This window comes from Sceloporus undulatus, chromosome 5 (assembly GCF_019175285.1).
Source record: "Sceloporus undulatus isolate JIND9_A2432 ecotype Alabama chromosome 5, SceUnd_v1.1, whole genome shotgun sequence".
NCBI lineage: Eukaryota > Metazoa > Chordata > Lepidosauria > Squamata > Phrynosomatidae > Sceloporus > Sceloporus undulatus.
Window position 1 is genome coordinate 40,070,646 of NC_056526.1, and position 13,624 is coordinate 40,084,269.

A 13,624-nucleotide genomic window follows, 5' to 3' on the forward strand; every position below is an offset into this window, starting at 1 on the left:
AATAATAATAATAATAATAATAATAATAATAATAATAATAATAATAATAATATTTTTTAAAAATCACAAACATGATGAGTACCTCCAAATTGATTTGCTGAACAGGGAATATTAAATCTTAGATGAGATGTATAACTGTGAATACTACTCTGTATTAAAACAACTTACCTGTGGCGCAACTTCAGGTGCTTTCTTGTTGGCTGAAGTATCTGGTGGTGGTGGTGGAGGCGGTAGCTGTCTGGCTGTCTGACTCTCTGGGAGAGGGTGTCAGGAAACAACTTCATCATAATGTTTTATTGAACAATGTCCTTTTTCAATACACAAGCCTGAATTCTATTACTAGTCCCAACTGGAGTAGACCCTCTGAAGGAAGACAACTTACATAAGTACTAACGTACCAAGTTACCACTGATTCTCTATTTAGGATTCATAATAGGATTTATGTCATACACTTAGTTTATCAGCAGCATGCTGTATCTCAGTTTAATATCAATTAATGTCAACTAACAGCAGATTAATGTCATATAATTTATAATAAATAAAGTTATAGTACAAAATACCCAACGTTCTATAAAAAGTTCTGAAAGTTTGGACCATCAGGCTTAAAAATTAATTTAATAATGTGAAATGTTAGAAAATTAGAAAAAGATGTTAGACCCAACCATTCTTCCCCAGAGCGATACTTTCCACACACAGCTTCAAGTCCCCCCCTCCTCGGGCCACACAAACAAGGCCAATGGATCTCTCATCTTTCTTGCACACCAATACTCTGTTGCCTCCCTTTTCCTCACTGCCTCCTACTGCCTTTCCCCCCCATCACCACCTCTCTGGATCTTTCCACTGGCCCTAGGAGGGAGGACTGCCAACACTGGTTGAGACTCTCCCTGCTCAACCTATCAGTCTGGCAATTCCTTTGAGTTACTCCTCTCTCAGCAATTGACAGAGAACTTCCCTCCATTGTAAAAGTAGCATCATCTCCCACATCAGGGACCAAGAATATGTCCACCCTTGACTGTTTATGTGAGTTCGGGCGGACATATTGTCCATCCATATCAACACATGACTGCTCTGAACTTCTCCCTGTAGACTGAGGAGTGTGTAACAATGCCAGTAGCTCCAGCCAGTTGATACTGTGTATCTTCTTACTGAATGACTATAGGTTTCAGCCATCTGTCCATTGAAGTTCATTCCTCATTCTCAAAGGCATCAACGGTAACCACTACAATCCTCAGGTCTCTGATGGGCACCTCCACCCTGAACACCTCAGATTGCCACCAACCCAGAGACAACTTCATAGTCAGTGGAAGTTGTACTTTCAATCAACACTTTCTGGCAATTTCATCCTGCAGGGGCAAGAGCAACCACTGCAACCTTTTCAGATGGAATCTAGCCCAGGGGACTGAACTGATGCATGCACCATCACAGCTAACAACTTGGCCAACACCATCAGCTCTGATGCCGATTGTTCCAAACTATCCTTACCAGAGCCAATAGCATCTCCCTCCTTTACTTTGGGAAGAAAACCCTGTGGTGAATTATATTGATGATGATGATTCCCAAGTGCTGGATCCTCTGAATTGGATCCAGGTGGCTGTTCTTTCTGTTGATCACAAACATGTAAAACTCTAGATAATCCATAGTGCCCCTCTAGCCTTCCTCGTGGATTTACTTCCTATGCAAAAGTTGAATCAGAATGTACGACCAGGCCTCCTGGAAGTTAAAGCACACCAGATAATCCCCATTCTGGACCACTTCCAAAATTGACCGAAGAGTTTCCAGGCAGAAATTCTACCTGACAACAAACTGACTGATGCTGTGAAGAGTCTGCACAGCACTTCAGTCCTTGTTTTGCTTTGAATCTAAAAGAAGCACTGAATGGAATCCTAGTAACCTGAGGAGAAGGCACTGCCTTTATCTGTACAAGATGATTTATGGACTCAAGCATCATTCTCCTGATGCAGCAGGACTTCCTGTTTTACTGAATGTGACAGAGGGAGAGGCATCCGGTTCAATGAATTCTAACAAAGTATAATGATCTAATTCACTAATGCATAATTTTTCTTTAATGTTCCCATGGAATCTGGAAGGTTTGGTGAAATCACTAAGAAAAAATAGTGAATTAATAACTTAATGAGTTCATGAACTAGCTAATCCCAAAGTTTGCATGCTTCCCTCATATATCAGTTCTCTACTACTATTCAAGTACAGTGGTTGGGGATATATAACTTACCAACTCTAGGTGTTGCTGCAGTGCTTGTTTCAGGAGCCGTACTGTTGAAGGCTGATAACGGGATCTTCATTTGTATGTTACTCCTATTGGTGGGAGGAGTATAAATCCCTGAAGTAGTTACAGTAGCCAAAGTAGTCCTTCCAGCTTGTGCAACAGGATGTGCTGTTGAGACGGCTTGTACTGCTAGAGTTGTTCCTATTGAACAGCCAACACTAGCTGGTGAGTTCCTCTGAATGCCAGAGCTGGGTACTGAAGTGTTATTATTTGGTTTTGATGAATTAGCTGGTGGCAGAGCCAATGGAGTTTTGGTTAGGTTACCAACATTAGATTGGCTTTGTACAGGAATAAATTCAACACTGCCAGATTGCTGGTTAGTAACCAAGGTACCAGTATGGCCTTGTAGAAGTTGAGGCTGGGAGGACATTGCAACGGGTACATGCAATATTACTGGCAAGGACTGCAGTGAAACAGACATTGGCTGTGTGTTGCCACCAGCCACCTGGCTTGTGCCAACTACTGTTGCTGTGTTAGCTGCAGGAATAACAGATGTTGTCAAGGTACCAGATGTTAATGGTGCTGAGGTGACAGGTGTTTGTGGTTTGGGATGTCCACTGATTTGTGTTTGCGGAGTAGTAAGAGTAGCAGCAGATACTACAAAGAAAGTAAAAGAGAAAGGTTTTAAATTTTGTCCCAAACAGGCTATTTCAGTTAACAAAAGTGGCATGAAAATGAGATCAACAGTTTTAAAACGTTATTTCAACATGCTAATCAATACTTTTTAAGTAATAAAATATGATTTATCAAGCCTGAATTGCTCTATCTGAAATATGTACAGACTAGAAAGCAGAAATGATGATTAGAATGACACTCCCCCCCCCCCAAATATTCTATTACATTCAGTAGTGGATCTACTGGACAGATACACTAAGCCTTCTTTACTGAATAAAAAGTCTTACAGAGAATTACTTTACTATTGCCACACTATTACTGTTTTACCTAGATAAAGGGTGATAATTTCTGAAAGAATGAAATGAAAAAACAAGACTAATCCAATCTGTATGGGATATTCATCTTGGAGGTCCTCACAGTAAGATGGCATCCTACTGGGTTTGAACAGAATCTACACTGAAATTACCAAGAATGTATTTTAGTGTCTGTTATTATATGCGGGCAGGAGGCAGAGCAGAGCTAGCATGCCTGAAAAAAGCAACTGAGAAAACAAGGGGCTTAACAGCTGTGACTGCAAGAGAGAAGTTTCTATAGCGCTGGTCAGATATCCTGCTGAACTCAGGTGCATGTGTCAGGAAATAAATGGCACACTAGAGAAGAAGATAGTTTCAAAGAACAGGGCCAATATGATTCAATCAAGAGGTTCTATAAATCAATCAAAATTGGTCAGATTTGATTTGAAATTCAGTCATATCAGTTGCATGTTCCAAATACATATCTGGTACTGAACTGTAGGGACTGAAGTAGGGATGGCATTGTCCATCCACTGTCTGCCTCTCTGAGATCATAAAACTGACCTTGAACCTTGACTTTTGTCCTTGAACCAAAAAGTGACCTTCAGCCTTGGGTCTAATTAACATCATGGTACAATCTAATTTCTTAAGTGTGGTCCAAAACCATTGCCATTTTTGTCTTTTAGCAGATAGCCTTGTCAATGTTGTGTTTAATACATTCTTGGTAGAGGGTTATTTTCTTGTATGGTTTATATTATCCAGTATCCTAATGACATCTGACTTTATGATGAAATGCAGCTGAAATTATAGTACCCTTTCATGTGTTCAACCCCAATATTTTTGCCATGTTTTTAATAAAGACCTCCTTTTTTTACAGTCTACGTTTACTTTTACAATCTCATACCATAAATATCCATGCCAAACCAATCTTATATCATGTCCCTCCAATTCTAAATATCTTCTATTCTCTAATACAATCCATTGTTTCAGCCAAATTAAACTTACCGCCTCAAAGTACAATTTTAGATCTTGCATCCCTAATCCTCCTCTTTCTCCTGAATCTGTTAGTATTTTTATTTTAATTCTTGTTGGTTTTTTGCCAGCCCATATAAATTTAGACAGTTCTTTTTGCCAGTTTAAAAGGGTAATATTTGAAAACAGTATTGGGGTAGTTTGGAGCAAATACATTAATTCTGGCAATCAATACATCATAATAGCTGAAATCTTTCTATTAATGATAATTTTATACCCTTCCATTTATTTAAGTCTTTCTTAATATTCCACTGTGTTATTCTCACAAAGGATGGAGACATACTGGATTGCAAAGGAGTATCTTTTTGTGTTGCAAACGGATGTTAAATTTCCTGGACTTTGAAAATCTCCCAGTTGCCACATGACCAGAAGGAGGAGGTGCCAGCCTGCAAGAGATACCCTTCCACACCATCTGAACGAAGAACAAAAACAGCAGAATGCAGGCCTATGACTAACATCTTCTACTTTTTTTCTGTCCTGTATGATTTTTTTAACACCTTGTCTGATGAAGAAGCCAGTGGCGCTTCGAAAGCTTGCAACATGTATATTGTGCATTTTGGTTGTCCCACCTAAGGTATCACTGTTTGGTGGATTTTTGATGTTATTGGATCTCCCATTCTTGTCTCTTACATCAATCTTCCTCATTTGGAGCAGCATGAATGTCTTATTCTGCTTATATGCATGCTCACTGACCATGCTATCAAAGGTATTATGAAAATTTATCAGTAAGATATGAGACACTTGTGCCTTGCTGATCCTCTTTCTGCTATTTCCTTCCCTAAAATTGCAAAAGAAAAAAGGTGAGGATGATATTACCATTTGGGGCAAGGCTTTCCCATCTCAGAATTCATGAATGATCTGTGTAACTAGCAAAGAAATGTAAAACCACTCTGTAAGGCTGTATAATGTAGAACTATTAGAAAGCACTTTTAAAAGATTCTTAATTTGCCTCTTTGTCTTTATGCTTAACTTTAATAAAACTTCTTAACTGCAACTTAAGGGTGACTATGAACTCTCTCTCGTGTGACAATTCAATGGTGAAGGGTCTGGAAACCATGCCCTACGAGGAACAACTTAGGGAGCTGGGGATGTTTTGCCTGGAGAAGAGAAGGTTAAGAGGTGATATGATAGCCCTGCTTAAATACTTAAAGGGATGCCATACTGAGGAGGGAGCAAGCTTGTTTTCTGCTGCTCCAGAGACTAGGACCCGGAACAATGGGTGCAAGCTACAGGAAAAGAAATTCCACCTCAACATTTGGAGGCACTTCCTGACAGTAAGGGTTGTTTGACAGTGGAACACACTCCCTCGGAGAGTGGTAGAGTTTCCCTCCTTGGAGGTCTTTAAACAGAGGCTGGTTGGCCATCTATCGGGTATACTTTGAGATTTCCTGCATGGCAGGGGGTTGGACTGGATGGCCCTTGTGGTCTCTTCCAACTCTATTATTCTATGATTCTATGACCTAAAGCAGGAGAGGACAACCCTCACAGGATAGGTGTATGTCTGCAATGCCCCAAGGAATATGGGACGCTCACCAATTTGGAATTTCTTTTGCCTTGAAAAGCCCCTGGGTGTGTGAAGGGCAATTTTGTGACTTTTGGCCCTCCCTGGCCTTTTGTGGTCCAAGAGTGTCTCCCCCCACCCCCCACCCCCCACCCAACAGGAAGTTATCTGGCAGTCTGTTAGTCCAAAACTTCCAGAGGAGGTAACAAAATTACACTCCATAGAGGGATGTTTCAAGTATAAACATTTGTGTGGCCCTGGGACCAACCTGGCCTAAAGGGGGACACAAAGAAAATAAGAGTGGACTCTACTGACATGTGATGGAGTGAGTGCCCTCCTTCCAGGTAAAATCCATAGCCTATGGATTCCTCCTTTGCTTCTGTTCCAGGTTTGATGAAAGAAGCAGCAATGGTAAAATTAATGTTAAGTCAGCATCATGTCCTACACTGTATGGCACATGATGCTTTGGTTCTCTACAGATGTTTCTTTGGAAGGACATCTTCAGAAGACTGTATTCTACAATCCAGAATCACATGATTCTGTCCAAACCTGGCATATGTTTTTGCACTTTTAAACTTTGGATCTAAGGAGGAAAATAATTTCTGCTACTAAATGCTGTTTGTACTACACTTCCAAAGTCCAAGGTCAGTAGATTTAAACAATTCTTATCATCTAACAGTGTGGATTCATCAGTACTAAATGTTTTAACACCAAAAGGCTCAGAGTACTGCAGAGCTTAATGAAAAGCCATCTATCTGCAAGTTGCCATCTTGCTTCCCTATACATGTAATTTCTGCTACTATGGTTGTTATCTGATAGAATTACACTGACATTTATACAAATTCCTTTTTTTTTAAAGACAGCATTGTATCTCAGATGAGAAAATATTTTCACCTGTATTTACAGGAGATTGAAATGTAGCTGTTGTGGTGTCTCCCACGTTTCTTTTGGATTCAAGCATCTGTCTTACTGTGCCAGCATTTCTATGAAATAAAGATTCGTGTTAGCTATAACAAGCGGTGGAGGTACAGAAATAAGTAGTATGACGCTGAGATCCCATTCAATTCTGGCAGACTATACTGCCCTTTTGCTGTGGTTCCATTAGATTTCACAGCATACAGCTGCTATTGGAGACCAGTTCTATTTCAGCACGTATTTCTTAAAAGCTTGTCTCTGAGGGGTTCTGGGAGCCAAGGTATTATGAAGAAATGGCTTGGAAAATCACCTGTACCTCATCAACAAACTACTTTATGAACCTCCCCTCACAGCATTTTGACTTCAACAGCCTCTTAGGGCCAAGTTCTGGAGAAATTGATGGGTTGAGACATGAGCTGGCCTCTCTGTGGGAGGTGCATGTCAGGTGGCCACCTCCTCCTCCTCCTGCATGCCTGTACAGTAGGTAAGGGCCACCTGCTATTTATTCTCCACTGTTTTTCCACTTGCAAAGACATAGCTTGAAGTCTTTCCTGCATGAAGACTGAGACAGTCTAACAGCTTGAGTAAGTTCACTAAGCAGTTTGACACTAACGTCCCCCGCTTATTCATTAGTCCTCCCCCACCCACATCCACTCCAGTGGATGCTTCAAACTGTCAATAGTATCAGACTCTATACCTGTAATGTTTTTGGCCCACAACTGACTGCAGGTATTTGAGACTGTAGAGAGCAAAACTGTGGATGGGGTGGGAGGCTACATTATATTTGGAGACCTTGGCTGATGGCAGATAATGAAAAACACAGATAAGAGTGGACTACTATACATGATTCTGGCCCAGGTGACCAGAGGGGGGGCAAATGTTTTAAAGCTTCCAGGGTGTCTCATTTACAAGACCACTAGCTAGGCCATATTTATTTGCATTAAAAAGACCTAAGATGAATTCCTGAAAAATAAGGGGGAAAAACATTCTGGGCTCTAAGAACTCATATTCTACATAGGCAACTTCCTACCTACATGAGAATACATGAAAAGACTCATGCTTTTAACAGCAGAAGACAAGAACCATTCACAATAGTCAAGTTATGAAAAATATCATCCACAATATACATTATACAATGAGTTGATGTACTGGTAGTCTAGCCATCCAGATTGGGGCTCCCATGGACCATCCCATTCCATATTAGCCAACTGTGGTGTGGACCTGTGGGTATGCTGATATGGGTGTGCATGCATCACTGCCCATTAACTTTGAATTTCTGGGTTTGAATTTCTGCATTTTTTCCTTCTGTGGTGGGCTTGGAACCAACCCCCTCCCTTGCGGATGGAAAGGACCCACTGTATTTTTATGGAATTTTTCATAAGAATTAATTTCCACAAAAGGAACAATTTTCAAAGCTTACCGATATTGCACACTGTTGATACCACTTGTGTCGCCAGCTGCTTTTCCTGGGGAATGGGCCATGTTTTGTGGATTCTACAAAGTGATGTAAATTAGGTGAGTTCTATGTTTTAAAAGTTGTAGTTCATACATGATTATTCCATCCACTAGGCACATGTTTATGCTTTTAGAAATTCAAAAGCACCTTCATTATATAATATGGTTTGCTCTTCTCCTGATGCCTCTAATACTGAAACCCTATATGTATAAAAATGCTGGTCTATCTATCTACAAATTTATAACGACCCTGCTTTTTCACACTGCACCATGCAACAACACAGAATAACTTTCAGCTGAAAAAAAAATGTTAAGACAACAGATTTTTTCCCCCTAACTACAAGTTACAAGTTTCCAACTAAAAGTTAAGAAAAAAATCAGACACTTCTTAAAAGAGAGGTCTTTGCTCTGATTTATGAGTCACAGGACATGAAGTATGTCAGAACTGTGAAATATTCAACTTTCCCCTGGTAACACCCAGTGCCAGAAGACCGTTACTTTGGGCACTCAACTCCTAAAATGTTCGCCATCAATAATGTAGGTTATTTTATGTACCACATGCCTTAAATTAAATTATTAGGTTAAGATTTTTTTAGATAACAACTAGAGTAATTACAGAGTATTTAATTCTGTGCTAGCATCAACGGCAGGATATCTTGCCCTGTTCCTCCTGCCCAATTTCTGGCAAGAAAATTAGTCATTAACTATCTAAGGCTAAACATCTACTAAGCCGTTCACTAAGAAGCTACTCTGATGATGACGATAATAATAATAATAATAATAATAATAATAATAATAATAATAATAGGATTTATTTATATGCCGCCCAATCACTGGGAATCCGGGCGGCTTTACAACAGAGGGGATAATAGACTGTTATGGTGAAGTAAGTGAAGATGTTCTGTCTCCTTATTGAGAAAAATCCTCCACTTGTTTAATCCTTTGAACCAAAGGACAGGCTGCTTACCTGAACTGAGGATTTAGACTGGAAGCAGTTCTGTTAGGAATGTGGGGAGTGGGTGTGGCTACCATTAAAAACCTTATGTAATAGCTCTAGAAGATTCCGAATGATGCACTGCTCAGGCACAGATAACCTATTTCTTTGAGTCACAGAAACAACAAAGAACTAAACTGTTTCTAATATGTTTACCAAATTAATACATACACATTCCCATCGCTAAATGCATTATGTAGCCAACTAGTATTTTGCACAGGAGTATTTTTCATCATGAATGTATGTGAACTAGCAGCAAGAGAATTATTTGTAACAATAAATCAGAAAAGTAATCAAAAACTCAATTCTTACTTCAGACTTTTTTTTTGAGTCTTCTCTGGCTGCTCCAAACCTTTTTGTCAGTCTTGCAATTTTAGCCTTTAAGTAAGGGGGAAATAGCATGGAAGTGAAACAGATTCTCAATAAATCTTTGATTTGTTTAATTTATTGGGTTAGTAAAGCCTAGTATTGTCAAAACAATAAGATTTTGGAATAGTAAAACAAAAATGAACATGTACTCTCAAGCTAAATACATTGCTTTATAATTATTAAGGAACCATCATTTATAGAACTGTGCAAAACTTACTGCACTATATAAATGAACAACAACAACAACAATAACAATAACTATCAATACACAGTATCTTTAATTTTAATACACAGGAATACAAATCCTATGAATTTCATACCCAGCACCTTTAGAGACAGTAGTGAATTTGCCATGGTTAACAAAGTCAAGTCTTCTTTATTATCAAGGCTGCCTAAAAAGGATGAAATGTCAATTACACCTTCTGTCCTGATTAAGGAAGTAGCTTACTAAGAACCAATCTAAAGTCTTTACAAAATGTCCACTGCAGCCGTCTCTCTACATATAGTTTTATCTACAATAGCCTTTCATTCTTGTTTCCACAGCCTAAAAGTGTAAAAAGCAGAGGAAATGCTTTTCATATTAGTGGCTTTCATATAAAATACAATTTTCTATGCCATGACTGGATGTACAAAAATAAAGGAACAGCAAAATCCTAAAAATAGTATTTCTGCCATATTTTTAGCAACCAATATTTTTTAAACAAACTTATTTGCAACCACAATCCAATGGTCCCAATGGATGCCTTTTAATGAGGCTTTATCGATTCCTGAGACAAGATACTGGACCTCCCAGAGAGTGTAAAAATCCTAGGGTAAAAGGACTGTTTCAAATAAGCCCAAACACAGATTTCATTAATCCATTTTACTGTGTCTTCAAGTTGTTTCCAACTTATGGCAACCCTAAGACGAACATTTTCTTGGTAAGATTTGTTTAGAGGGGGCTGCCTTTACTTTCCTCTGAAAATGAGAGTGTGACTTGCCAAGGGCACTCAGTGGGTTTCCATGGCCGAGCTGGAGTTCAAATCTTGGTGTCCAGAATCCTAGTACAATGCCCAAACCACTATGCCACACTCTCTAATACACACATACCAGATATTTAAATGAAGCAAAATTTTCAAATCCAGTGGGATGGACTTTCACTATACCAAATATAAGGCTATATATATACAGTCACTCCTCCATATTTGCGGCTTTGATATTTGCGGCTTTGATTATTCACGGATTTCATTAATATGTTCTCTCTAGGACAGTCTAGGTCCTCCAGTCCAACTCTGTGGTCAACTTTAACTAAAAGTTGCACTGAAAGACCATTTGTAGCTACTCCAGTGCCATTCTATGGACCATAGAGTTGCACTGGAGGACCCAGAGATTCCTAGAGAGGTGTCCTCTCAGGTAAAAACAGTGTTTTTGTTATTTGCAGTTTTTTCATATTCACGGGGGTCTTGTTCCCCTAACCCTAGCGAATATGGAGGGACAACTGTAGTTTACTTTCTATTACAAGTTGAATTAACATCCCACCTTCTCCTTGTACATCAGCCAAGGTGGCTTTAACCCCCTTTTCAAACATTTTCTTCCAACGATCTATTTGACATATTTGACACACACCAACTATTATCTGATACTGTTTGGTCCAGTGAGAATTTCTTTTAAAAGTGGTCTTATCCCTGCAATAGAGACATGTGTCATCTGCATGCCCCGCCCCCAGAATGGCCAGAAGCCGCTCTTTCCAGCTCATCTATTTCAAGCTTAAGACTTCTTTAAATAACATGGGCACCAACATTCCAGTTACATTTGTGGTGTCTCTGGATGCTTCTTAACTTAAGAATCTGAACTATTAGTTTAATGTTCCATGAAAAAGAAACAATTTTTAACTTGCAAGCCATTTCTAATCTTGCTGTTAAGCAAGGAAAAATAAATTTTGATGTAGGAAAAACAATATTGTATTTTCCAGAAACTCAGTACTGTTGAAAATTCCACCTTTTCCTCCATTGGCGATAAAATTCAATTTCAGAGAAAATTTCTACTTGAAAATGAATAATCTGTGGGCAGAACCAGAGTGCCTAATTATATCTGCAGCATCTGAAATCACTGCTTATATATATTCAAGAATAACTGTGCTGTCCATACAGCAAAATAAAACAAAATCCAAAACCCACAAAGGAGTGATACTCTTATTGGCCAACAAAAAACACATAATGCAAACTTTTGAAGCTCTATTGTCTTCTTCATCAGAAGCAATATGTTAAAAATCATACAGGAGGAACACAAATGACTGTTGTAGGCCTGGGGCACCGAAACTGTCACTTTTCTTTCTCCTGTATGATTTTTAACATCTTTTGCCTGATGAACAAGCCAGTGGAGCACTGGAAGCTTGTATTATGCGTTTTGTGCATTTTGACTGGCCAATAAATGTATAGCTCTTTTGTAGATTTTAATTTTGTTTTATTCTGCTTATATAGTTTAGCTTAATTGGAGTATAGTATCACAAAACTACCTTAATAAAATGCTCTGTAACTTTTGTTAAAACTGAGTGCACTGAGTCCCTTCAACTGAGCCATGTAAGTCTAGGCCAATTCATCAGTGAAAAAACTTTCTGTCATCTGGTTCTACTGTTCATGCAATCATGCCAAACGTAACTGTCTGTCCCTCCATCCAATTTATCATTCTCTCCACATGAACCTTATCTCTGCTATATATTTGATGTCCAAGTGTCAGCCTGTCATGTGCAAACTGTAAAGAACTTACAGCTGCTTAACATGGGCTTCCTCAAAGAACTTTATCCAATGAAGGTCACTATGATGTTGGAAAAGATTCACAAATGGAACAGAAAATGAGTCTATTTTCAGCGATGCAACCTCCTCCCAGAATACTTGTCCATACCCTAGACCTACTCAGAAGAACTGTGGAATCCTCTGGAATATATCTGGAAGTTGGACAGGGAGAAGGGGAATCCCATTAGCAGAAATCCATCAGTAGAACAGTCAGTATTGGATACAATGCTTTGTTTCATTTTTCCAGGTAGAAAACACAAAATGTTTTGATGTAAGTAGAAAAACAAACACATAAAACAAAAGGGGGTACTACCGAGGAAAACATTATATCCATTATTAGGAATTGTACTTTTTAAATCTGGGGAAAAACGGGAAAACAATGTCATAAAGTCCTGAAAACATATGGTTACAAACCTGTAATTCAGTAAGCACTGTTTTATGTCTCTTGCTACATTCAATCTTCTCTACTCTGGTTTTCAAATCTGCTAGAGCTTTATCAAACACAGCACACTGTAGGGCAGTGAACTTCTCTTCTAGAAACTGATGGATGACCTGCAAAAATATAAACATTTATTGGTTATAATGCTAATTCACGTGAAGTATTGTGGTCATTATTACTCAAGACAACTGAACTCTTTTCTGCAATACAAGTATTATGATTCAATGAAGTCTGAATTTAAACCATAGATGAGCAACACATGATTCGTTGGATCACATGATATTCTTCTAGTTCTTTTTGAGACATCCAAAACCTCTGCTACACACCACTGAATTCAGGATTTTGATCATTTAGACTTACATTTAAACCAAGGCACTGTGCTCGTAAATAGCAATCCTTTTAATATACGTTACCCTTTTCTCTCAAAATGAACTGTAAAGAAAGTACTTTAAGAGAATGTGAGAGACTGCTGGCCTTTAAGGTCTCCAAAACCATTAGAAACATGGAAAGAAAATGAAAAGAAGTAAATATCACTGTTTAATTGAACTATTTTAACTTTTAGGGAGATTTTTACTAAAAATATTTAAGGTCTTGACAATAAATTTAATAACTGGGGCATGATCTAACACAATCATAGATACAATGTCAACTTTTGAAATTTGAGTTACAGCATTAGAGAAAACAAAAGTATCAGTTCTCAAATATATAATTTATATGGATAAAAGAATTGTATAAATTTTCACCACAGTGCTGTAAAATATCCACTGAGCAATTAAATCAAATTGATCACAACCAAAGTACAAGTCACTGGAAAGCCACTCAAATGTATTGATAGTTGAAGCTGGTTTTTATTTTTGCTTTTTAAAATTCTATTAAATTTATATCACACATTTCTCCTCATGCACAACCCAAGGATACCATTAAAATTTCTTCCTCATATTCACCTACACCATGCA

General features: G+C 38.4%; 1 protein-coding gene across 5 annotated transcripts in view; it reads right to left on the reverse strand.

Moving 5' to 3' along the window:
* Positions 1–13,624, reverse strand: part of LOC121931628 (activating transcription factor 7 interacting protein) — a 113,462-nt gene that overhangs the window by 23,474 nt on the left and 76,364 nt on the right. For 4 of the 5 annotated variants that reach the window (XM_042469599.1, XM_042469598.1, XM_042469600.1 and 1 more), the window contains 6 exons: positions 12,644–12,781; positions 9,402–9,467; positions 8,061–8,134; positions 6,620–6,708; positions 2,231–2,881; positions 169–254 (listed from right to left, as the gene is read on the reverse strand). In XM_042469599.1, the coding sequence (XP_042325533.1) occupies positions 169–254; positions 2,231–2,881; positions 6,620–6,708; positions 8,061–8,134; positions 9,402–9,467; positions 12,644–12,781 (1,104 nt within the window). The remainder of the gene's footprint in view (positions 1–168; positions 255–2,230; positions 2,882–6,619; positions 6,709–8,060; positions 8,135–9,401; positions 9,468–12,643; positions 12,782–13,624) is intronic. The other variant, XM_042469597.1, reaches the window with a different exon arrangement.